This window comes from Zeugodacus cucurbitae, chromosome 2 (assembly GCF_028554725.1).
Source record: "Zeugodacus cucurbitae isolate PBARC_wt_2022May chromosome 2, idZeuCucr1.2, whole genome shotgun sequence".
NCBI classification, from domain to species: domain Eukaryota; kingdom Metazoa; phylum Arthropoda; class Insecta; order Diptera; family Tephritidae; genus Zeugodacus; species Zeugodacus cucurbitae.
The window spans coordinates 25,554,491-25,580,981 of NC_071667.1; the positions used below are offsets into that span (position 1 = coordinate 25,554,491).

Below are 26,491 nucleotides of genomic sequence, written 5' to 3' on the forward strand. Positions count from 1 at the left end.
ACCTGCGTATTCTCTTAAATGTTGAAAATTAATCAAATATTGACACAATACTGACAGTTGTCGAAATGTAAAAAAAGAGTGAGAATGCCAACAATGTGTTTACCCAAGTGTAAACGGAGCCCAAGACAACAAAAAGTCATAGGAATAAACCAAAAAATTTGATATGCAAATAAATAATCGAAATTTTTTTAAATGCATTCCACAGTTTTTTGCGAAATAAGCATGAAATTAATATAGCTTTAAAAAAAAGAAGTAACCTTGATGCCATTAGGGCGATTATTTCGTTTGCGCTTAAATTTTCGAGAACCAAAGTTTTGAGTTAATACTCGCATTACACACTAACTTCTAAATCCATATACATATGTATATTCATAAAAAGTAGCTATTTAAATAAAGGTACAGCAGCAGACGTCAAAGGAAAGTAAATGTATTATATATCTGCATATATGTATATGTATATATATGTATATGTACAGTAATATCTATATTTACTTTTTTTTATTTAAACAAATGACAAAAGTCTGCATTATTTATAATGCTGTCATGCTTGTTTTTGCATATTTTCGTATTTAGCATAATATTTGCCAAAGGTAGATATAATTTTTGGTGAGAAAATATGGTAGAAAGAAATTTTGCCAACACACTGTTTGTGCAGCAACGATAAGCGTTTGTTTTCACTTTTGTTGTTAGACTAGGCTCCGCAAACAAAGGAAGCTGACAGGCGTTGCAAATAACGTTGACAGTTGGTTTTGTTGTGTATTAAATATCGCTATTTTTAGAAGTGCGCGCCATATATAACGGTAAGCGTTTGCATAATGCTACCCATTTGCCACGCAATTATAGTTACTTGCTAAAGTAAGCTTTTAAGTGAACAGTTGGGAAATGAAGAATTTCGTTTTTTAAATCATTAAAAATATTAAATTCATGAAAGGATAAATAGTCATTTTAGTTAATGTTTAAGGGGGTCATTCCATGTGACGGCCTGTTTCTTAGGGATTTTTTAACATATATTTCGACATATAAATTTCAAGCTAAAAGTATTATGTAGAACATGAGTTACAGCGGTCTGAACATCACCGCCTCGAAGAAATGCTCTCGCACTATCTCCACGATACCGGCTGATTGGCTTATTGGAAACAAAAAAAACTTAGCGGCTTAGCTTAAATGCATGGAATGCACTACAAAGGTTGAGAATATACCAAAAAATAAGACTTTTGGTAGGAATTTCAGGGAATTTGTGAAAGATAACAGAGCGTTCTGTGTGTTTACATGTGCTGAGTGCACTCAATAGATTGCTAGTCATTCGGTCAAGCCGTTATTGAGATACGATGGAGGAAAGTTTGAAAAACACAGTTTTGAGAAAAACGCGTTCAAAGATTCCAGCTGCCAACCCAGCACTTCGAATAGCTCTTTATTCTAACTGGTGTAGCTTTAAAACGACTTCGATTTTTTAAAATCACTTAACTAATGTATTCTAGACATGTTAAGAAATCAATTTATGACAAAAAAACTAAATTTTTTGAGCCCATATCATGGTATAAAGAGTTTTTCATAAGAGTTGCTCACTCTTTAAATTCATGTGTCTTTTATGACCTCATTATCTGAAATTGCTGTAAAATAATAACCCCTGCTGCCTTCTCAATGAAGAAAACAAGTATTTGAGTGGCAAAGAGTAGATAGTTAGTGAGGGTCAAGAGATCACAGAAAACTTGCATCATTCTCTATTTATTTGTGTGTTTTTGAAACATTTCGTTAGGTTTATTTGGGAGTTTACATCAGATTTGTTGGATCTATTCATTTCTTTCAGGTTGATGTTTTTGATATTAATGAGCAATGTTGCTTGAAAGGCCTGATTTTAATAAGAACCTCGAGTCGAGACAGCACAAGAGTAGCTTAAGAAACAAAACTCTATGAAATGCCATGACCAAGACTTTTTGATTATTCTTGTTGTCGAAATTAAAAATTTGTATGCGTGTTAGACGCCTTGAGTCAACGAGTTCTAAAACAAGTGAATCGAAATTTTATTAAATTCTTGAATTGCTAGTTTTGATTCAAAAAGAGAACAAGACCATAATAAAAATAATTTGGACCACTAATTTGTACTAAAGAAAATGTTGTTGTTATTTAATTATTTTTGATATTTCTTATTGAAGAGCACGTCAAATTTTCGCCACTTTTCCTTTCGTTGCTTTCCCGCCCGCCGTTTGGTATAACAATTTGATTGAAAGTGTAATATTTCTCCAGCATTTATTTATATCTTATCAATTGCTTCGCGTTCTGTAGTTTTTTTTTTTTTTGTGTTTGCCCTTCAACACATTTTCTGCACAACTTCACTGGCATGCAACAATTCCGTTTGACACTGGAGCACTTTGCATTTATTTATTTATTTACTTTTTGTAACTTGTGCTGTAAAGCAAATATTTACTTTGATTTAATAATAGCGAAATATGAATATGAGAACTTTTCGTTTTATTATTAAATTTCTTTCTAGCTTATTGACGTGATCTCCAGCACTTTGTATCCGTTTACTCTTCAACTTCGCGGCAAACTAAATTACCGCGTTGCTCTTCAATGCCGTCGAGGAGGCCGCCGCCTGCATGTGTACCAGAGGCCCTGCACCACACACACATAAACACATATATATGCATATGTATGCATGTGGATACTTTAGCTGCGTTCCAGCGCTCAGTGGGTCGACGAGTTCTATCTTTGTTGTAGACAATCGTCGCGGTTCGTGTATTTCTGGTTTGCATGTTTTCCACAGTCAACTTTATTAATGTCACTTTACCTCTCTGCATTTACATATGTACATATGAACATAAAATATCCAGATACCCGCGTTCATATGCATACTCGTATATATTTTGTATTTATTTGTGGATCGTGTCTCTTTATTTGTACAATGATTTTATCACTTATATGTAGTCCGTCAGACATTTGTACATATGTTTGTTTGTTCGTTTGTAGATAGTGAGCCAGTCAGCTGATTGTGTGCGTGTTTTAAAGTGTTGCATGACAACGCAAAACGGAACACACATTTTCCCTGCAGCGATCCATTTAACCGGCTTGTTTTTGTGTTCTTTGAGTCGAAAGCATACATACATACATACATTTATGTATGTATATGTAACTATATCTGTCTGTATTTCCATTTATTTATACATTTTGTGCCCTTTGGGGAAATGGGCAGAAAACCATTTTGTGCCGGTATGGCCACACTGGCTGTGGACTCGGCCAATAACATACATATGTATCTGAAATACAAATATACCGTATGTGGTACTAGCCTGCACTATGTCAACTGTTTAGCTTCTCGGTGTGGTGAGTTTTTATTAACTGTGGTAATTACTTTTGGAATACTTTTCACGACGTTAGTTTACAGTTTGGAACTCATTATGGCTGCTCTAAATCTAGTAAATTCGATTCGAAACCAACCAGTACTAAACCGGGTAGTAATAGCCGATAAATATTATTGTTTTTTGTTTTATTTTAAAGCTGATTTGAAAAGAAAAACAGGAAGGCTAAGTTCGGGTGCAACCGAACATTTTGTACTCTCACAATTTATTGATATAGTTTTTTTAAGATAACACACAATTTGATCCATATATTCGGCATAAAGTCCACTAGAATAATAAAAATCATCATGTATAGTATATAAGGGCTGATCCCATTTCAGTATTAAGCCCATCGTATTTTTAAAAAACCTATAATTAGGTATATGGGAGCTAGGGGAAGTTATGAACCGATTTTAACCATTTCTGGTACAGAGACACACTATTAAAAGACAAATATTCCCTCTGAAAAATTACCCTAAGGCACTGAATTCTTCATATTCGATATCCGGGCATCGAAAAGTTACAATCCGATTATAATTTTTTTTTTTACAAATTATGATTTGATACTTATCACATACAGTAGTTGCGTAAAGTTTTATTACACTATCTTCATTGGTTCGTTATGTATATATTATAAAGTGAAGGAATGAGATGGAGTTCAAAATTCAGTTATATGGAAAGTAGTCGTAGCTGTGAACCGATTTCATCCATTTTCCACACGTGTCTTCAGGGTGTCAAGAAAATATTATATACCGAATTTCATTGAAATTAAAAAAATACATCCAAATGTGCCCCTCCCTAATGCGATCCTTTGTACCAAATTTCACTTTTATAACTTTATTTATAGCTTAGTTATGACACTTAATGTGTTTTCGGTTTTCGCCATTTTGTGGACGTGGCAGAGGACCGATTTCACCCATCATCGAAAGCAACCTTCTCACGGTCCCACGGAATATTTGCACCAAGTTTCGTCAAGATGTCTTAATTTTTACTCAATTTAAAACTGGCACAGACGGACAGACAGACGGATAGACATCAAGATTTCAAATCTACTCGTCACCCCGATCACTTTGGTATATATGACTCTATATCTAACCCTTTTAGTTTTAGGTGTTACAAACAACCGTTATGGACAAAACTATTATACACTCTTAGGAATTTGCGAATACATATAACTACATATGTAAATATCAGAAAACTGGGTTAACGATGAATAACTAAGATTTGTCAACAGTAAAATCATAATTAACAAGTCCATGATCGTCTACATAATATGAGGTATGAAAGATCGAATAAAAGGTTCTTTGAAAGCATTATGGAACTCTGATTGTTAGTAATGTAAACGTTGGAGAGAGAGATGAGAGCTAAGAGACCAAAATTCTACGAAATAAAACAGAGTTTTAAAAGATCGAATGCTTGATTTCAAAGACAAAACAGATAGAAACATTGGATCGTGAGAAATCAGAATATCTTCGCCTTTTTATTACTTATACAAAATCGATGTTTAGTCAATCGTGAGTGAATAGTGAATCGAGCTACTACATATACCAGTCAAACATTTTATAATATATGCTTGCGCTAAACTGTACTCATATGAATTTCGTTTCTTTCTTTGATTTAGAGTTTCCTTCTACGCTAAGATTTCATCTCATTAACACACCGTTTTTGTTTTTTATCCAGTTTTATTGTTCCGATCTATTGTCTCTGGACACTTAGTAGCTACGTATGAAGATATAGAAAATTATCGATACTAAAGAGAAGTTAACCCGATTGGTTTGAATGTTTCGTAAATAATATGAGATCGGTTTAATAAGAAAAATGCATTTTTGACTTTAAAATGTTATAGAAAATTGTTCAAATTGGTCAGATAGATATGAATTGAACAATTTCAATTTTTATTCCAATCATCAGATACGAGTTCTGGAAATTTTCTATTTAAACAGCTTCTTTGATGGCGAAAGCGCATTTCCGGTCTCTAGGGGATGTTGAATAAGAAAAAATATTGCAAAATCGCCTTGTGCAAATGCAAACAAGCGCTTCAATTCAATCTTTGCGAAAGCGCAATGGGTTAAATAAACAGAAAATATAATTTATATTTCATTCAGGAGACACGCAGTACGCAGATAAAAACGCGTTGGTCAACAAAAAATTTAATTACATTTTTTATAACAAATATTATTTAATATAAATTTTTTCCTCGCCGCTTTGCAATGAGAAAATGCATTTTATCGCAATTTTTGCTCGTTCACTTCGTTTTTTGTTGAGAGCATGAAGATAAAAATGTTTTCAAAATGAAATGTATGTATGTATGTATGTAAATATGTATTGAGTTTCGAGCCGCGTGGCATTATTTGCATAAGAAAATGCAATATTACATTTAACTCGCCGCAGCTGGGTAGCGTCATGGCAACTCAGATGGCAAAACGCTTGTTGCATGCACTCGCACACATACACACAAACCCTCATAAGCGATATGTACGTGTTGCCTTCAAACAAATGTGATAATTGTATGCAAATAGTTAGTGTTAAAGATAATGACAGTTCAATGTTTAAATGATTAAATGAAAACACTGAAACAACAAAATGTGCGATAAATATGCAATTCCATGTCTGTGTGTTTGCGCTCATTATTGGCGTGTGATTTACAGCTATTGGCAAAATAAAAAAAGTTAAAAGTTTTATTAGCAGGCCTTTAATGAAGTCATTAAAACGGTGACAAATTGGCGCTTCAATTAATTACTAAAATGAATTAAGCAAACACTTTAGTTGGCAGGCATAAATTATGATTACCGTAATCGTTCAATAAAAATTGTCTGTTAATCGTATTGCAGTAATTACTTAAGTACTTGAAGAGTGCACTTTAATTGCAAATGATGTTTTTTGAAGCAAAAATGCCTATCGGCACGTTTGATATTTAGTCACTTTGGAAATTTTTCCCACAAGGGCGATTTTCTTCATAAATAAGCATAAAATCTCCAATAATAGTCTCGATTAAGGGACTTTTAAAACCTTCACAACTCAAAACTGGTAAGGCATTTGGGAGACATGCTGGAACAGAAGTCAAAAATCGAACTCAAAATAAATATTCGTGTCGAAATTATAGCTAAAATTGTAACTCGAAAACCGCTCAGTAGATTTTAATGAAATGTATACAACTTTTAGAATACTTAATAATCCTGGGCCTGATCGAAGCTTTTTTTGTTTTTAAAAAATTTCGATTTTTTTTAATTTTTCCCGAAAATCCTGAAAAAATTCCCTGAGTACGCCATTTTGTTAATTTTGAAAAAAAAGCTTCGATCAGGCCCAGGATTATCTATTTATAAATCTAATTTTTCTAATCCGATTGATTTTAGATGAATCTCCAAGGACTTATGATTGTCACCGCAAGGACCTGTTTTTGAAACTGAATCAATACAAACAGCTATAACTTTGAAAATTACATATTTGTTTTCAAATTTTCGTGACTTCAAGTCAAGAAACATTGTGTAATAATGTCATATTATTACTTTTCTCAAATAACATGAATGACTAGCAAAAAAAACAAAACTGAACATTCTAATTTTCCGTGTCTCTGACTACGCCTAACCCCTTAATGTTAAAAATTATATATTATATAACTAAAATAAAGCAAGTAAGGAATTAAAGCATTTTTAGCAGTTTTCAACAAAACCTTTGTATGGGAGGTACGCGTGGTTATTATCCGATTTCCTCCATTTTTGGAATGTATAAGGTAGTATCTAAAAGAAGCGATTCTTGGAAGTTTGGTTGATATAGCTTTAGTAGTTTACGATATATTTCCAAAAAACTTAATAGAGGGCGTGGCTACGCCCACTTTCCCAAAAAACATAAACATCCAAATATGTCCCTTCCTAGTACGATCCTTTGTACCAAATCATTTTATCTGTTTTCGGTTTTCGCCATTTGGTGGGCGTGGCCGATTTCGCCAATCTTCGAAAGCAACCTTCTTATGGTGTCAAGCAATATGTGTACCAAGTTTCATCAAGATATCTCAATTTTTACTCAAGTTATCGCTTGCACAGACGAACAGACGGACGGATAGAAAGAAATAGGACACAGCTACTCGTCACCCTGAGCTATGTATAACTCCATACCTAACTCGATTAGTTTTAGATGTTACTAACGGCCGTTAGGTGAACAAAACTATTATACTCTCTTGGCAACTTTGTTGCGAGAGTATAACAATATAACTAAACAAAAGCATCGTCATAACCTAAAAATGATTAATGGATGATGAGAAGGAGAATTAAGGCAAGTTCTAAGCTCACAGTTGCAAGAGGGCCACAGTACTTAAGCATAATTAACTATGAGTAATGATATACATACATAGGCATATGTATAGATATTCATATGTAAATAGGCTTTAGTTAAAGTTAATTTTTCTTTTTTCCACAAATTATTCCACACACGTAGTTCATTTTACAGACATATGATAATTTTTGCACCGTTCTTTAAGCAATTAATTATCTTCAGCTATAATTAACTTTTACTCTGGCAAACCTAAGCATATAAGAATTTTTCTATGCATATATGTACATACAAAGTTCATATTTACAACATACATACACATACGTAATGTTATCTCCAGTAAGTTATAAGAAAGCTGTAAAGCTGTTATAAACAATACGTAATAAGTCGTTTTTTGTTTTTTTTCTTTAAATAATATAATTGCTTACATATGTATGTATGTACATACGTATTATATATGTAAATATGCAGGTATATAACACAAATTATGTTTATCGCTTTTGGCGCAACATCGCTGACATAAATAATAATGAAAACGAAATTGTCAAAATCTTACAGTTCCAAAATATGAGTTATGGCTCACTTCAGTAGTATTGGTGTAACGGTAATAAAATTTCGAAATGCTTAATCGCAGGTAAATAGTAGACGGAATAAGTGATTGGACCGATGCTACAGAGGCATTTGGTGTGTGGAGATAAGGTATGTTATAAAAATTATTACACTAGAAGCATGGAAAGTTATTTATTATCAAAACAAGATAAATGAGAGATTATGAATTATCGATTAATCGATTTTGGAATAATCTGCTGTATTTCAAATTGATCAGGTTTTCCTTAAACTAAACTTCGAATAAATAATAATTTATCTGAATTAAAAACTTCATGTAGCCGATTAATTTCTGATAAATGAGAAAAAGCCGATATATTTGTATAAAAATAATCGGTATCATATCAATATATATAATGTAATCAAATATCCGGAGAATTAGAGAATTAACGCGGGTTCGAAAAGCAAAATATATTCATAGAGCTGACTACTTTACTTAAACTACTTTTGACTTTTCACAAAATAAGACCACTCGATATTTTTTTCGATAACTTTTTTTTGTATAATAAAGATGCAAGAGAGTTATATAGAGTTAAACTTCCGTATCTCGAACTTCTATAACTCGAAGATCTCCATAACTCTTACTCTTGAATTGAAAAATTGTATGTTTTAATGAAAACTTCTAAAACTCGAAGTCTTTCTAACTCGAAGTTTTTTTGTGGATTACGGTGATTCGAGTTGGAGAAGTTCCACTGTGTACTGTTTGCAATGGAAAATTTCAGCTTAGATTGGCCGAACTGGAATAATAAATTATAACGGCACATTTCCAATAACCGTTTTGTAATGAGTAATCATGAAATGGTGATTATGAATTTATAAATTATTACTGTTATATTTACAACTATAGCTACGCTTACATAGTATATATAAGTTCGCAGCAATGCATTGGGTGCTACACGACGTATACGCTACCTGAATATCATACATAATCACACTTCTGTATACAAAAGTGCATGAATACTTGTGGTGTTTAGAAATTTAAAATGCGTGCGGGTAAATAAATTATGTCGTCTGACCATTAAAACTCGAGTGTTTATTGCTTATCGATGGCTATAAATTTTTGCTGCAAAAACAAATAGATTTTATACATATGTATATGTATCCCGTTTTTTTGTGTACGAAAAGCAGTCAGCGCTATTTATACTCATAACGCGTAAATATATGTATATCACGCTACTTGGCTATTTGTTGCCATTTTTTTGCACTTTTTCATTTATTTTTGTGGCTTTTATGATTACAGCTGCTTTTAGTATTTGCCATAAAAAAATGTGTAAGAGTCTAGCTATAAAATATAAACAACATTAAATCAACAACATTTTTGTACCGTGCACGAGTGCATGCAAAAAATGATAATAAATATAAAAAATTTAAGTAAAACCGCAAAGCAGTAGCAGCAACAGCAGACAGTCTTTAAAAGCGATAATATTAGCGCAAAATTATTTTTTATTTTTTTTGTTTTTTGCCTACTCCCCTTTTTTCGAAGTACTATATATTCATACTCGCGTTTTTACGATATTTGCTGTGTAAACTGACGCGAGCGCTCGCGCAGAATTTGTTGTTTGCATTTTGTGATATGTTTATTAGCCACATATTAGCGCAGCTATTTTGTTTATTTTCCAGGTATGCAAATTACAACAACAATTGACAACACTAATATATCGTTTTTCAAACAATAATTGTTGCGCTGATATACATACTTACATAGATATGTATGTAGGCTGGTTGTACAGGGATCACCTAACTGTTCTGTAGGAAAGTAATTGTAAGACAGCTAAAGTGTAACGGACAAGGCTTTCACTTTCCGAAACATTAAGACTGTATTTGGTTTTGCTCCATATATTTTCAAGAAACTTAATTTTTGGTTGAGGATAAAAAAGAAATTTGAGATCTTACGTGGTTTTAAAGCTCCAAAGCTGTTTTTGGCAATTTGAAAAGTTAATTAGCTAGATTTGGCCTACCAGTTGAATTAACTTCCGAGATCTGAAGAGACTGCAATTCTTAAAAACTGCGTGATTGTCTGCAGAACAATTAAGATCAAATAAAAATTTTGTTATCCGATTGGAAGGCTTAACATTCTAATTCTATTTGAAAAACATATATAAGTATTGAGTGATTTTGCTGGCTCCCGGAGACTCCGTATTCAAGACATATATATTTCTGTTGACAGTTGAATTCCAAGATTCAAGATCCCTTTTTATAATTTACTGTTTCATATTTCACATTTTAAGACATACATACATACATACATACCTCATACATGCATCATATGTGCATTTTTGTTATTGTTTATAATTCTTGTTCAATGTTATCTTTTGAATTTCGGTAAATGTAGAAGAAAAGGTTGATATGTTGCCGTTACTATGCAACGAAAACTCGTTCATACTTTACTCGTTCGTTGTACCGGTGCATTAAGAAATGTACTTGAGTATTGGGTATTGCATAGTAAATATTTATAAGTGCAAAATCAGTTTAGCTGATCTTTCTTGATGATAATGTAAAAAAATGCATCTAGACCAAAGCTATATCGAAAATGTTTATCAAAACTTCTTAAAAACCCCACTAATTATGGTACAGTGCGCCGAAGGGGAAGATCAACATTGATGTTCGGTGCAAAAGGATGATTCAACGGATTTGGTCGGCTCAGAACATTGCAAGAAATATTTGAGAAATTCGCACCAGGAACGACGGTCCTGCTACAAGCGATGTTTTGGAAGCGGTACCCTGATTTCATGGGCTGCATTCAGCGACCGGAAATTTCCAGTATTACAATGTGCAGCATTGAGTTGGAACCTAAAGCCTATTGAGGATCTCTGGGGATCCTCTCTGCTACTATTTTCCAAAGCAGTTTGAGACAGTACGTCACCTTAAATTTGGCATAGAGCAAGAATTTGCCAATATTAACATAACTATTCTACAGTCATTAGTTAATTCTCTGATTAAGCGGCTTAATTTAGCTTTAGAATGTAAGGGCAATACTCCTGACTATTAAAATAAATATTTCTTTCAGTTAAACTGAAATGTCTGAGATTTACTAGTAAATATAGTAAAATGCACATATAAATATTTACTATAAGCCTAAAATTAAATTATGTTTTATACTTTAAAAAATGTTTTTAATGTTTTGTTTTTTATATCGTACATATATAATAGTAATAACAAACCTGCATATTCAGAAACATTTTGTAATTTTCTAATCTATTAGTTTTTTTGCAAAAAGTTCATGCACATTTATTTCATTTTATAAAAATTTATACATAAATCGTCCTAAGTATGTCTATACGCAAATATGTATATGAATAAAAACACAAGTGAAAAGCTCCAGAAGAATCCAGCTGTTTAAAGCTATTTACTAACTTCTCAGAAAACTGTAAATGAATTCGCTATGAGTCAAATAACCACTCAGTTTTGTTGAAATTAATTCGAGACATATTTTTTTCAAAGCGGTTTTTAGACAAATCAAGTTGAATTACACAAGAAATTTACAATTTTGCTTAGTGCGAATGCGTGAAATCACGCGAATTCCTAGTAAAACTGTGTGAACAAGTACGCACTTGGGTATAGGAAAATGCGGAGCTGTAAATATGTACTTGCCTTACTGAATATGATTACTTGCATGCCATTGAAGTGCCATTGCATAACTGTTGCTGTTATCTGAGTGATGTCAATACCCTCAAATAAGTGCGCTTGACAACTGTTGTCAATGCAAGTTTATCTGTCAATTTGTTATTACTATTTTTAACTTTAAACTAAACAACAATTTTGTCAGTACCCACCAAATTTACACAGCGCACGTTTTTGCGAGTTCGTGCAAAATTATTTCAGCTAAATTTCGTTTATTGCCTTATAATTGGGTTTAATTGTGTTAACAACGCCAATATTGAGTTCCAAAACAGCAGAATTGAAAAAGTACCGCTGCCGTATTTTGCTTATCAATCACTATATGACCCAATTATTCATCGAAGGCACACGTTTTACGGGCAATTGACCTAAAAATTTATAATTTTATGAATTTTGTTAGTTAAATTTATATGTGTGACCATGTTATGAGTTTTCGGGAATATATTTCTAGTTAGTGATAAAGCTTTTAATATTTAATATGCGGTATATTGGCTTTGGAATCGATATTTATATAAAAATATTTTTAAGCAAATTTTTTGAAGCGAAAATAGATTATTTTGACTTCAGGCCTGTTCTGTAAAACATGGATTTGAAACATAAAAGAGCTCAAGTATCTAAAAAAGTATATCCGAAAATATAAATCGAATATTTCCGATGTCGATAAATTTGAGAGAATCGAATCACAATTCTGAAAGTAAAGCTAAGAGAATAATACTCTGGTCCTTAAGACCGTTTTTCAGAGTAAAATAGATATTGAAAGCCTTTCGAACAAAAATTATTTCTTCGATGCTATTTTCCAACAGAATTCGAAATGCATGATATTTTTTGTTCAGTGACTGTTTTATAACATTTTTTTTTTAATTTTTATATGACCTTCGTTGTTATTTTGTGAAGGAAAATTTGTATTCTAAATATTATTTTTTGAAAAACAAATATTTTAATTATATTATTTTAACATTCTTACCACAAAAATATGTATAGGTTGGTTTTTATGACTAATAAATTTTTTCAATAAAAAAATAATTGAAAACCGCAGTACCGTTCATAGTGCTTGAAACCACAAAATTATGATTGCAATTTCCAAACCACTCCCAATACAATGCACTTCACTGTAATGCAATGTTTCTGCTATTTTATCTACAATATCATTTTGAACTAAGTTTATTTGAGGTTTATGGGTTAGAAGTGAAAAGAAGATGAAGGAAGAACATTGAAATGCAACAAATTTTGGTTACGCAACAAAATTGCTTCACGTGCATGTTACACAAAATGTTACTAAAGTGAAAACTGGCTCGATTTAAATGATAGTTTTTGGAATGGTTGGTGTTTAAAGGTTAGATGGTTGCCACCTGTTTGAAAATTTTTCATAGAGATGAACAAGTTTGCAATATATATGTACATATATGTAGGTCCAACTGAAGCGCGACTGAAAGCATTTCTATAAGTGGATTGCTACCTGTTTCAATATTTAATTAAATTTACGATACAACATTTTTTTAAATATTGGAGGGATTTAAAAAGGCTCCAAATATTGTTTTAAGAAGGTTGTATTTTTTTGGAAGAACTGAATGTTTGAATTCTTGTACAACAAAAAAGATTCTGAAGAAACATTAATTGAAAAGTAATTGTCTAGAGAAATATTTTAATTAGCTCTAATAATAATCTAATATCATGTATAATACTGTCCATACAGTACAGAGTACACCGTTCGCACAATTTTAATTAGAGAAAATACCCTCTCTATTAATAAAAACAACAACAGCTGTTCATATCTCTCTAGAATTGCTGATAGGCAATTTAAATATTTATTCCTTGCCGCACAATAGCGCCATACGCAGTCTACACGGTTGCATTCGAAGCGCACGTGCAGTCGAGCATGCGTACACCTCTCATTTCGATCCCTCTTTTCGCTCAATTAATGAAGGTGAAGATGCAGATGGCGTTCAAGAGTCGTACGAACTTGTTGTTTACAATTACTCGCATGTACTCATATTGTTGTTGCCACCGCCAACAACATACTGCTGCTGCTGCCGATGCGGTCGCGGTATTCATTATCGTTTCTGTCATTTCACTCGGTTTATTGTAGGTGGGTTCGGAGTGCAAATATTTTCATAAATAGTAACGGTGAATGCCTACAAGTGATTCACTTTATTCTTATCTTAATTAAAATTGATTTTTTTGTTGTTGTTGTTCTGAGAAAGAAAGCTTCAGCGACCTATTTAGACACACAGGTATACATGGGCTTCTTTTGTGCATCATGTGGGTGTACCGTTGCATTTTTCAATTACATGCCATTACACTTACACACTTACGAGTATTGAAATTGTAGAAAATTTATTTGTTTATGCATTTCGGAATGGAATTTTTCCAAGGCAACTTTGAAATTACAATTAATGATCATTTGCATTTTATGCTCAAATTAATTAATCGTCCGAAGTTTACTTCGTTATAAATTGATATTTATTAATAGCAGACATGTTATGACTGTTTGGAATTTTTTGTTATAAAACATTTTCTCAATATGTTTTTGTATTTTTTTATAAAATGTTTTATGTTTATCTATAGTCAGGAATAATTTGGGATAAAACCACAGACTAATTTAAATGTGAGATTTCTTCATTTAGTTAGTGACTGCAGAGAGTGTTGATAAAGGAAATTTTGGACAATTCTTGAAGCAGACATAGCACGAATAAGATATATACGGAATTCCATTTGTAAATAATTATTGTTCAATGATTACAATTATTCTTCTCTTTAAACCATTCCGATTTGGTCACCAAAAAAGAGTTTTAGTTAATAGAGAAGTATCTTGTGAAGGTAGAAAAGACATAACGATAGCGACGATAGTTAGAAGCTTCGGGAACGTGTTTATGAGGGTGGCATTATGAAATTTTCTTCAAATTGGCATCAATTTATCGAAGAAAATGCTGCATATTTGACTTTAATCGGATATTCTAACTGTGCCTAATCAACGCTTCAATTTAAAGTAAAACTATCAACATACATTCATACACAAATATGTATGTAGCTATGCGATGCCACGATCGGAATAATTAATTAACACTAATTTATTTTGCAAATTATTATTAATTTATGTATTTTGCTACAAATTACTTAATTATGGCATTAATTTAATGCGCTAAATAACGCCAGCGCTTCATGATGTAGGTAAGCATCTCGTGGAACTTGAAAAGAGCTTGCAAAAATTATCATATGCTTGACAGCTAACTATTGCCGTTACACCTGAATGACTAGCACATTGTGCGGCAAACAATAGTGGCTAACTGTAATCATCGGAACAGGTCAATAATCATGCTACAAACATATTATAAGCATACATACATTGATGCATTCAATGATTAAATGAGTGGAAATTATATTGTACATACATATGTATGTCTATGATCCATAGAAAACTGTTACATATTTACAAATATGTACATATACAGTGGCTCACAGCTTATTTCGTGTAAGCAACATTTTTGATAATACTGATATGAAATTAATATTTTTTGCTCTGAACTAAATGAACGAATGATGCAATTATATTGATAATTTAGTTTTAAATACAAAACATGTAAAAAAATTTACAAAAGTATTCAAATTCAATATTTTATTAAACAAGAACCAAAAACACTCATAATTCATGGGTCACAGCTTATTTCGTGTGGTATAAAAATTCTTACTAAAAAGTTATAAAAAGTAAACCAAAATAAAATTTCAATATTTTGTGGAAAAGCCTTTTTGCTCGATTACAGCTTTCATGCGGTTTTGCATTGATTCCACCAATTTTTTTGTATAATCTGGCGATATTTTACCCCACTCTTCCTTCAAAGCCGCTTTTAGAGTTTGGACGCTAGAAATGTGGTGTTTTCTAATATTAATTTCCAGAATGTGCCATACATTTTCAATAACGTTCAAATCTGGTGACTGTGCAGGTGTTTGGACGAGGTGTGGACAATTCCAAATGAGCCAAGTTTGTACAAGACCAGATTTATGTTTAGGGTCGTTGTCCTGGTAGAAGCGAAAAGTGTCACGTATACCCAGGTCTTCTGCACTTTGAAGCAAATTTTGCTTCAGTAAGTCTAGGTACACTTCTTTATTCATAGTGGAGTCTATAAACTCCAATCGACCCTGCAGATGACATACACCCCCAAACCATTACATGACCGCCACCATGTTTTACTGTTGCGCGTAAATTTTTTGTTTGGAGCTCAGTATTTGGTTTCTGCCATACGTATGCTTTACCATTTGACGCAAAAAGATTAAACTTGCTCTCATCGGCGAAAATAACCGTATTCCAAAAAGCATTGTCCTTGTTTAAATGGTCTTTTGCTAACTGTAAACGGGCTTTTTTATTTTTCTTATTTATAAAAGGCTTATTCCGTGCTGTTCGCCCATGAAAATTGGAATCCCTTAATATTCTGAGCACAGTTTCTGGATGACATTTTTTGCCGAGAAGCATTTCAACATCTTTGGTCACCGCTGGAGCACTTAACATTGGTTCTTTTTTAATCTGTTTTAAAATCCACCTCTTATCCGTTTCATTAAAAATTTTATTAGGAGCCTTTCTACCCTTATTATGCAAGCGATTTTCACGTACAAAGCGCTGAATTATATATTGAACTGTAGATGAACTTAAATCAACCATTTCAGCAATTTGTTTTTGCGTATTTCCACTTTTAAAATGTTTAATAACTAATTCGCGTTTTTCAATTGAAGTGCGTGGACCCATGTTGATATACCGCGTAATTGCAACTGATCTGCATTGTTTTTAGAACATAAACTGCTCCTTAAGTATTCATAGTTCACACTTTGAATTACCGTTAGTTTTCTGCATCCGTTATTTCCATGTATCACATGAACGAAAATCAACACACGAAATAAGCTGTGACCCATGAATTATGAGTGTTTTTGGTTTTTGTTTAATAAAATATTGAATTTGAATACTTTTGTAAATTTTTTTACATGTTTTGTATTTAAAACTAAATTATCAATATAATTGTATCATTCGTTCATTTAGTTCAGAGCAAAAAATATTAATTTCATATCAGTATTATCAAAATTGTTGCTTACACGAAATAAGCTGTGAGCCACTGTATATTCGAGAATTTGTTTGTGCTCATATCTGATTACAGCTTACAACAATTGAACTTGTAAATTTGAAAATGCTTTCAAGAGATAAAGGACGATATTTACATAAACATACATACAATACATACCGATTTTAATTAATATAGAAATACATGCGATAGTCTCACTTGAGCGCGTATTGAATATAGTAGTTGAGGCTTTTATATTATCAAATTTCAATAATAACATGATGTTTACAGTTTTGAGTTTCGGGAGAGAAAGCATATCTCATCTTTGCACCTGATTTTTATGTCTCATATGACTGCCGTCGACTATTTCTTTTTATTCTACCGAATCTCCTATAGATAATAAGCTACGATCTCAGAAGTCAGTACTAGCAGTTCAGACTAAAAGCAACAGACCTGTTTACTTCAATGACTGCTTAGTTGTACTAAGGAAGATGACTACACATATGAGATCGAGAAGAAAAAATTTTCTTTTTTGATCTTTAGTCTACTGTTTTCACATGTAAAAAGAAAGCGCCTCGTGAATATCGGATATATACAGAAGCCAGTAAGACTAATATTCAGCCAAACTTTATTAAGTTTTCATTGTAAGCTGTGAGATCCCAAAGCACAACTAACCCAACTGGGATCTTCGAGTAAATTAACGACTTAATTAAAAAATATCATAACGAAATTTCAACATTAAATTACTTTTTAAGAAATTTGAAGCAACTTAAATGAATCTTAAAAATTTAAAATATTAAAAAAAAATTGTTCACAATCCTCACTACTGTATAGAGTAATTTACGAGCTCCACTTACTGGTTTCCTTTGTGTTCTTACATATGGCATTCAATTCGTATTTTTAGCATTTCCGAAGGCACAAAAAAAAGTCGCATGACATCCAAACGAGCGGAAATCATTTGTGTGATGAGAAGAAATGTCATAAGTGAAACCAAAAGAAAGATGATATTAAATTATGAACCCACAACCGACATACCCATATAAAGAGGTGTGGCAAAAATTCAAACTCACATGCATTTCATGTCATAACACGACTTAATACTCCTATATGTAAAAAAAAGTTCCATCAGAATTTAAAAGGCAGGAGCCGAAGCCGTTAAAGTGCAAAAATACTGGTTCTTTTGCATTTCTTCTTAACCTTCTTGGGAAATAACAGCGTTCGCACGCTAACCGCATGCTGGTTATTCCCACATGCGAAATACGAAATATATACCCACTCATGAAGCCACAAAGACTTTTATAACACATTCAATTGAACACGTGCACATCTTCTGCATTCGGCAGCATTACTCCGCATAAGTTAATATTTGTTAGTCATTTATGTGTGTAACTGTGTCTTCACGCCAGTGAAGAGTTAAATTTAAATATAGTTGAACCCGGTTAAAGATTCTCAAAAGGTTATTGGCACAAAACAGGCAAAAAGAAAGATTATAAAAATAATTAGAGTAAAAAATCTAAAAATATGGCATTCCGGTATACTGTCTTCAGTCGGTTTGACAGCACATGCCGTTATAAGCATAGCGCACAATTAATTTCTTGGTTATTTCATATAACATTAAGAACACGTTGCGCCACAAACTCGAGTTTAAGATTTTGTGTTTTTGATTTAACAATTTAGTAAAATTATGTTGCAAAATTCGAAGACAACACTGGACTTTGAAGCGAATTTAAGGAAAATTCCCAGCAAAGTACGTAATCAAGCGTATAAAAAAAACACCAAAATTTCCTTTAAACTCGTGTTTATGATGCAACTTGAATGCCCAGAAATTTCACAATTTCAGTTGTAATTTTAAAAACGTTAAACATAGCAGTAGTACGTTAGGAGTTACACGCGTGAGCAGTTATTAGCAGTTTTAAATTCACACAACACAGTTATCCAGTTAACGGTTTTAGTTGAATACCCCATTCATATACTCAAAAAGTAATCAAATTAAAAAAAAAACTCCAGTCTTTGCCGCTCACCTGGTCTTCAAGTTGTCTGGTACGAAAATATTCCACCATGAATGACGTTTCTGACGCGGAAAATATGCCGAATGATTCGGATCGATATCACCGCACGAAAGATCAGCCGATGATGTACCGAGGCCACTACCGCCCATACTGCCATTGGTCAAATCGCTTTGTGAGCCGCTTGGCAGGCTGTTGTCTATGCTCAATTGACTGATGTCGTTATTCTTGCGACGATGTCGTTCCAATTTGGCCTGCAGTGAACTGCGTCGTCGACGATTACGCTCTTTGTCTACAGGCGAATCGTATGTATTGTTTATACCCTTCACTATGGGTCTTAGGCTGGAGCCATCATCAAAATATGTTACTTTGCCCGGTTCATTAGGCGATGAGGCACGCAAATTGTCAGCCGAGCTGAAGGAAATCTCCGGACTGCCCGGTGTGTTAGAACCATCGCTTTTTTCGTGTTTCACAGCTGATTCGTAGGAATCTTTGGTTGAATTCTGTAAGCGAGAGAGAGAGAGTAAAATTTATTAGAATTGGCTAAAGGCAATGAATATTGATGTATATTTGCTAACATAATATTTGGCTTATTTTGAATGAGTTCATATTTCTAATTTTGGTATTCACTTATTAAATCAGATCTCTCTATCAAAACCTTACACGATACTAATAACATCTTTGGATTGACTTTAACATACTTCAAACAGGCTTCTTGATTCCAAGTAGTTGAGTAATACAGTCTGCTAAAGCTAAATTGAGGAAACGTTTTGGGACTTATGGGCATATAGCTATGAGGCTTCGATGCTTTTTTTCGATAAAAATTGTAATTAGACAATCGAAACATAAAAGACTCCTAAGGTTAGGTCAATCAAAAGTTACAAAAAGAACTGAGGATAAATCTCAAGAATGACTACATGATGTTCTGCTCTGTTGCTGCTAGTGTAGTTTGTTTAAGCGAGATCAGTTTACCAAACCTTTAAATTTTCAAGTAATCCAAGGCATAATGAAGCCATCACTACTGATTACCGATTCCTTTCCCTATAATCTCTCAGAATAAACTTCAGTGATATTCAAGCCACAAAAGTTTCAATGGACACTTTAGAAAGTTCATAGTTCAGGGATATAAATCAAATTGATTCTTCCTTGTAATACTATCATTTAAATACCTTGCCATACTAGATTAAAACCCATATCTTATGCACTTACCTTATTACTGTCGCGTCGTAAAAATACCGCAATCGAGCTGCGTCTCTTCTGACTCTTATCGCCTTTGCTCGAGAACAAACCCAAGGCCAATGAGCTGCGACGTGGCGGCTTCGGTGGTGGCAATGGTGTGGTAATATTTAGCGAATTCTCGACCTCATCGCTCACATGCTCATCGATGTCGACCAATGACGGTATGGAGGCGCTGGCCCAATCTTTACGCAGCCGATAACGTCCGCTATCGATAATACTCATTTTGGTTAAATATAAAGAGAGCACGCGCGCGCGTGGAACTGTCTGCGGTCAAAGTCAGTGGGGTCAAGGTTAGTGAGCTTAACTTTCGATTAGTAATTAATCAAAGTCGAATTTGTGTTTGCTTTCGTTTTTTGTTTACTTTTGGCGTTTGGAATTTCAAGTAACGTCCTTTCGTTGTTTGATAAAAAAATTTTAGGTAAAAAATCTGTGAAAATAAAAAAAATTAATAAATTAGTGATTAATAGCATGTTGGTAAGAGTGCTAATAGTTCCCAAAGAAATTCACAAGAAATAGTTTTTTGCTCAGCTGTAACTGTAAAAAAATCGTGCATAACAATTGCCCGGCATTTATTGTCGATTTAACGCCTCGCTGGCATTGTCTGTTTAACGCTCAAATTATGGCTAATTGTGTTAACAATAAATTAACTGTTTTCGCAATGTGATTGTCTTAATAACCCGCCAATTTACGGGACGTACGCCCTTTACCGATTCCAGCAAAAACTTGGCGGCGTTGCAACGAGTTGCGGGGGCGTCGCCGACAGCGTGTTCACCGGTGATCATTCATTGCTATTTATAGCGCTTTGTTTTACATTGTGAATCTCGTGTAAATCACGGGCATTACATACGCTTAGCGTGTTCGGCGCATATCGACAGATAATCGTAGCTGTCACACTGACAGCCACGAGCCAGACGCGCCGTGTTGCCGCTGCCACTAAGTCGACAGGCAGGTAAATAAATAATCAAAGCAGCAGGCGGACCACTGGGCGGCTGGGGGCTGACGAGCGGATGCACTTACTCATTACACGTCGCCGCCGATCGACGCTTATCGCTGGCGTACCCGCTCGTACCGATAGAAAAACTCATTTGAAACACATTTTTATTTGCAGCCATGCGGTTTCAATGAAAATGAAAGTTGCGCCCCGCTCAGCGCTCAGCGTGCACCGCACGCGTCAAATGCGACTCCGCTGGGATCATTGATCTTTGGCCCGTATTCTCACACCTCGTCGTTCGTCGTTCGCACACGTTTGATGTGACTCATTAAGTGCGCGTACTGGGTAGGGGGTATTTCTCAGCCGCGCTTATGACTTTTTGTGATTTTTCCACTAAATTCGAATTCGAATTCGCCTTCGAAATGATCACTTAGCCGTAAATATTAGGTTTAAATGAAGTCGCTTAATTAGCCTGACATCGCTACGGCGCTAGATGACTTGGAAAACTTAGCTGTGTATGATTGATGTTTCTGTGTTTATTGTTATGTCAATAGAAATGCATTTTAATTGGCAGTGTGTAGGCATTTGCCTGTATATACATATGTATTTTAGTATCAACGCAAATATTATTTACCTGCCGCCACTGTCGAGTTAGTAATTAGCGCCTTTTAGTGTCACGTTAATTAAACACAATGCGAAATTAGCGTGTCGTAGCGTAGAGTATAATATGCTTTGTGCGGATTTGTAATTGCAACGAATTTGCAATTTGTGACTCGCATTACTACACAAGCGTAAATTGCAGCTGCGGCAATGACATTTGCGCATTTGAAGGGGCCAAGCGGTTGAATGAACTCAAGTTAATGAGAAGGTGCTGAAATTATTTAACAACTGTTGCTTCATATTTGTTGTATAATTATTGAGAGCACATGGAGTTAGATAATTAGAACCCGTAAGGAGCGGCTAAGTACTGTCGGAGTCCGATAACTACATATATGTACTCTCTTCAATGTAGACACAATCTAATAATTTCTGCAAAGCTTATGGCCTTCCATTTGAAATTATAAAAGTATATTTTCTATTCTTAATTTTGCAATATAAAAATTGTGAAAATTTTTTTCGTCTAAATTTCAATATTAGCTCAGATATTTATGATTTTGCTAAAGGTTTCTGACTCCCTGTATATCCTTTTGTAAAGCATGGAATGCCATACCTTGTAGCTATAACTATAGATCTGGCATGTGCCTCCGTATCGCTCACCTTTAACAGAAACCCCCCTTTCCTCTTTAGTAGTAGTTATGGTTAGAATGTTGTATATTTTCGAACAAAATTCCCAGATGAGCTCTCTATGCAAGTGTTTCCCCAAATGTCAAACATTTCCGTTCGATATTCAATGAAGAAATTCCGTATAAATTGGTATACTACAGACTTTACGGAACTTGCATTGCTAATAAATTATGTATTAGGCATATACTCGTATGTATCTGTATATAGATTTTTATAAGCCAGTGCATTGTAGATAAATACGTCAGTGTCAGTAGTCAACTGTCAATCACCAGTGAATATTAAACAGGGCTACTAGTAAAGCCTAGAATTTTCAATGACTCAGTTTTAAAGAGAAAACCAGGTGTGCAATAGAGATGACACACGGTTGAATCATATTAAAACAGAAGAGAAGAAAAACTGACATAAAGCTAGTTATGATTGAGACAGTTCATTTAATTATGGGCTTTCTTCAGGCTATTGTGGTAGATAAAGAGAGCCTATATTCGATTTTTCAAGCTTGGAAGTTATTCTGTATCATCCAGTGTTGAAAATAATAAAAAATAGTTTCCTTTCAAACAGAGTAAACAAAGGGTCTCCCTCAACCTTTACTTACGGAGTTGGAAATAAACTAGTGCGCGTTATAAACATATCTAGGTACTAAGCGAATTTTGTAAAGCTATAAGAGTGAAGTTTTTGTAGTCATATTGTCAAAAATTTACTGTAGAAGTAAGACTTCTTGTAGAAGTTGACTTCTCCAATACGATCTTCACTAGTAGGTTTGTAACTCTTTAGTGCTACAATTGGCATTTTTTAAATATCGACAAAGAACTTACGAACAGTCAGTCTACCGAGAACCCTCTTTAGTAGTACTAGGAGATTAAGTTAAAGTTGTGTTTAGACTAAACTCTAAAGCTTTCTCCTCATATAGTTTACGGTCATATTTATTAGTATCATGTGGCAACAATAATTGCTATTACATTATTATCGAGTAAAAACAACAATAACAAAACAATAAAAAAGAAAAAATATTTTTGTTCCCTTTATATCATCTCTCATTTGCAATGATTGCACTTTGCATTCTAAATAATGATTTCCAAGTGACGTTTTTAAAAGGTGTCATATTCGTTAAGGTAAGTATGTAAAAACAAATATATATTTCCATATGTACATATATCGGTACTCAATATATGCATAACGTTGACGCCCTCATCGAAAGTCAAGTTAATCGACGTGCCATCACTGCCTGGTATCATCTTTAATTTTGCATATAAATCCTTGAAATTAGTAAATAATTGGCGTATCACGTAATAGCTGTATGAATATAGCTTTTGTTGATTTAGATTTATAGTTAGACTTTGAAAGTTCATCAATTACACAGAAGTATATTTGTAGATATGTACATATGTATGTATATGCAGAATACGGAAGATACTTGTGTATGTTAATTATTTATTCTTTATTATTATTATTTTTTTTTTTTATTATTTTATCAAAAATCAATTGTGCGCTTTAGCTGTATTTACATTATACATATGTTGACGCACAAAAAATTCTTCTACATCAATTGGATCACCTTGGTTTGTTAAAAAAATGCTAAAAAGTGAATATAACCTTATCGGTCTACTAAAAATATACAAACCAATTTTTCTTGAATTTTTTTTTTCATATATTTCTTTATTTATTGAATCTGCTCTTTGGAACCTAACAATAAGTTATAAAATCTTAATTCTAATTAAAACTAGACAAGCTCAACCAATTGATTGAGTTGTTTTGGTGAAACGTTGCTCCTCAGTGTGCTGGCATATCTCTTCTTTTTAGACGTGATTGATTACAAGAATGTAATAAAGCATTAGCCAATGGGTTTGGGTGATCTCGGAGTTTGGATAAATATTTATTTCTGCTGTTCTCTACTTCTTTCTTTACCATGAGAATACCAAGATCTTTATGGATATTTTCATTACGCATATTCCATGGTGAGCACGTGATTGTTCTAAGCATTTTTGATTGGAATCTCTGAATTATATCGATTTTGGTTGCACAGGTCGTACCCCACAGTTGGATGCCGTACATCCAAATCGGCTTTATAACCGCGTTATATAACAGAACTTTGTTGTCTAGGCTAAGTTTTGAATTTTTATTTAAAAGCCAATTTTAATGTGCTGCTCTTTTCTTCATGCAGGTTATTTTGCTCGATATGTGTTTTCTCCACGTGAGCCTTCTATCCAAGTGAAAACCAAGATATGTTACTTCAGTCGCTTGGGGTAATAAAATATTGTTAATTTTAACTGCCGGGCACGTTTTTGGTCTTAGAGAAAAAGTAACATGCTTGCACTTCTGTTCATTTACATTTATACGCCAGTTTGCTAGCCATTCTTCGACAAAAATCAAATGCCCTCCTAATACTTTTGATGCTATAATTGGGCATTTGTTTCGGCTCACTAAAGCTGTGTCATCCGCAAAAGTTGATGTCAAAATATTACTAGCTGTTGGAAGGTCTGCTGTATATATTATGTATAGAGTTGGCCCTAAAACACTGCCCTTAGGTACACCAGCTCTTATTGGTCGTTCTTCAGATATGAAGTCTACTACTTTGACAGTAAACTTTCTCTTTTTTAAATAAGACTCCAAGGTTTTATGCATTTCGATAGGAAATTTTCGCAACAAAATTATTGTGTTCGAGTAACAGAAGAGTGGAGATAATTTTATAGTTTTCACAACATGTATCTTTTGATATGGCAACATCAGATTAATATTCTATATATGTATGTAGGAATATATTTTATGCCATTTATATCACTTCTTAATTCTACTATATAAGATAGCTTATATTTTGTTATACCAGTTAATACGACTCATGGCGGTTCTTTTTTCGATTCACCTCTAAGACAGTTTAAATACGATTCGACCAGTTTGTGTGCTTTATACCAGTGGTTCGTTCTATTCGCCACTCGCTTAGGTTGGGTAACCTCCTGACAGCCAATATGTACACATCCTAATGCCATATGTACTTTATCGACTTATACGAAGTGCCGCGCCTATTGTTTGCCTAGCTGATAAAAAATAGGCTGTTGGAAAAATTATTTGCTGAAAGACGAGTAATCGTTCGTTAGGCCTACAGTTAGCTTAATTGAATGCTCATCCACTGAATTGCTCAGCTGACCGGATAACTGCTTGCTCTGCGATCGCTCTAACGTTATTGCAAATTGCCGGTCCGTGCAATGCAAATATTTGCGCTTTAATTTTAATTACAGTTATGTTTTTTATTTATTTAAATATACAATTTTTACATCTTTTTCTTTTTGTTATTGCAACTGCAGCTGTCTCTATTATTTATGTGACTGTTTGTTGCTGCATGCTCGCATGTCCCAATCGCTGCCTGGCTATTTTTAGACAATCGCACATCATTAATTCGTGCAATCCAAATAGAAACGGCTTTGCTGGCGATTCGCTTGTATGGACGGACGACCTGCCAACGCCATCGCCATTGCCATTTCAATGGTGCGCCTGTTCGGCCTAATGACTACATCAGCGCGGCGCACCGCGGCGTGGCACTTGCAACTTTTCGCCGTTTCGCTGTTACACTTCTGTGTATGTCAGCCGACACCAGCGGCCTGTTATGGTGTGCCAACGAAAATGACAAGCTGTACAAATACTGTACTGCCCGTTTGTTGTTGTTTTTCATAGCAATTTCGGAATTTTGCTAGCAATCGACGATTGCACCACAATCACTGGGTTTATTGGAAACAATTTGCTACACTTACATGCATATTGAAATATACATATATATTTACATATATAGTTGTAAGTATGTACGTATGTAAGTACGTACATATGCATTTGTTGCTTGACGCTCGCAAGGCACTTGTGTCGCTTGCATTTTCACCGTCGTCTACCCATCTTTGGTGGCAATTACGCAGCGCTTATCATTCAAGTATTCATGCTTATCAGAGGCTGCAAATAATTATTTTGCTCAGCAATCATTTAAATAGGCCTTGTATTTTTCCATTAATCAAAAAAACAGATACATACATATAAATGTGTATATGTATGTAAGCATGCCTTGCATCTTATCTGATGAGCATTTCGCGCAAAAAATTTCTCAACTTTTATATAAATATAGACTTTAGTGTAGGACTTTGTCCATATATGGCACCGGACATTGGCAAAGCTCCAAGATGATTCTAG

At 33.8% G+C, this 26,491-nt stretch overlaps 1 protein-coding gene across 11 annotated transcripts in view; it reads right to left on the reverse strand.

The window, feature by feature from the left end:
• LOC105213141 (TLD domain-containing protein 2) overlaps positions 1-26,491 on the reverse strand; it is a 154,902-nt gene that overhangs the window by 97,853 nt on the left and 30,558 nt on the right. For all 11 annotated transcript variants that reach the window (XM_054225432.1, XM_011185714.3, XM_054225431.1 and 8 more), the window contains 2 exons: positions 20,083-20,539; positions 18,889-19,376 (listed from right to left, as the gene is read on the reverse strand). In XM_054225432.1, coding sequence (XP_054081407.1) covers positions 18,889-19,376; positions 20,083-20,334 — 740 coding nt within the window. In that variant the 5' untranslated portion in view covers positions 20,335-20,539. The remainder of the gene's footprint in view (positions 1-18,888; positions 19,377-20,082; positions 20,540-26,491) is intronic.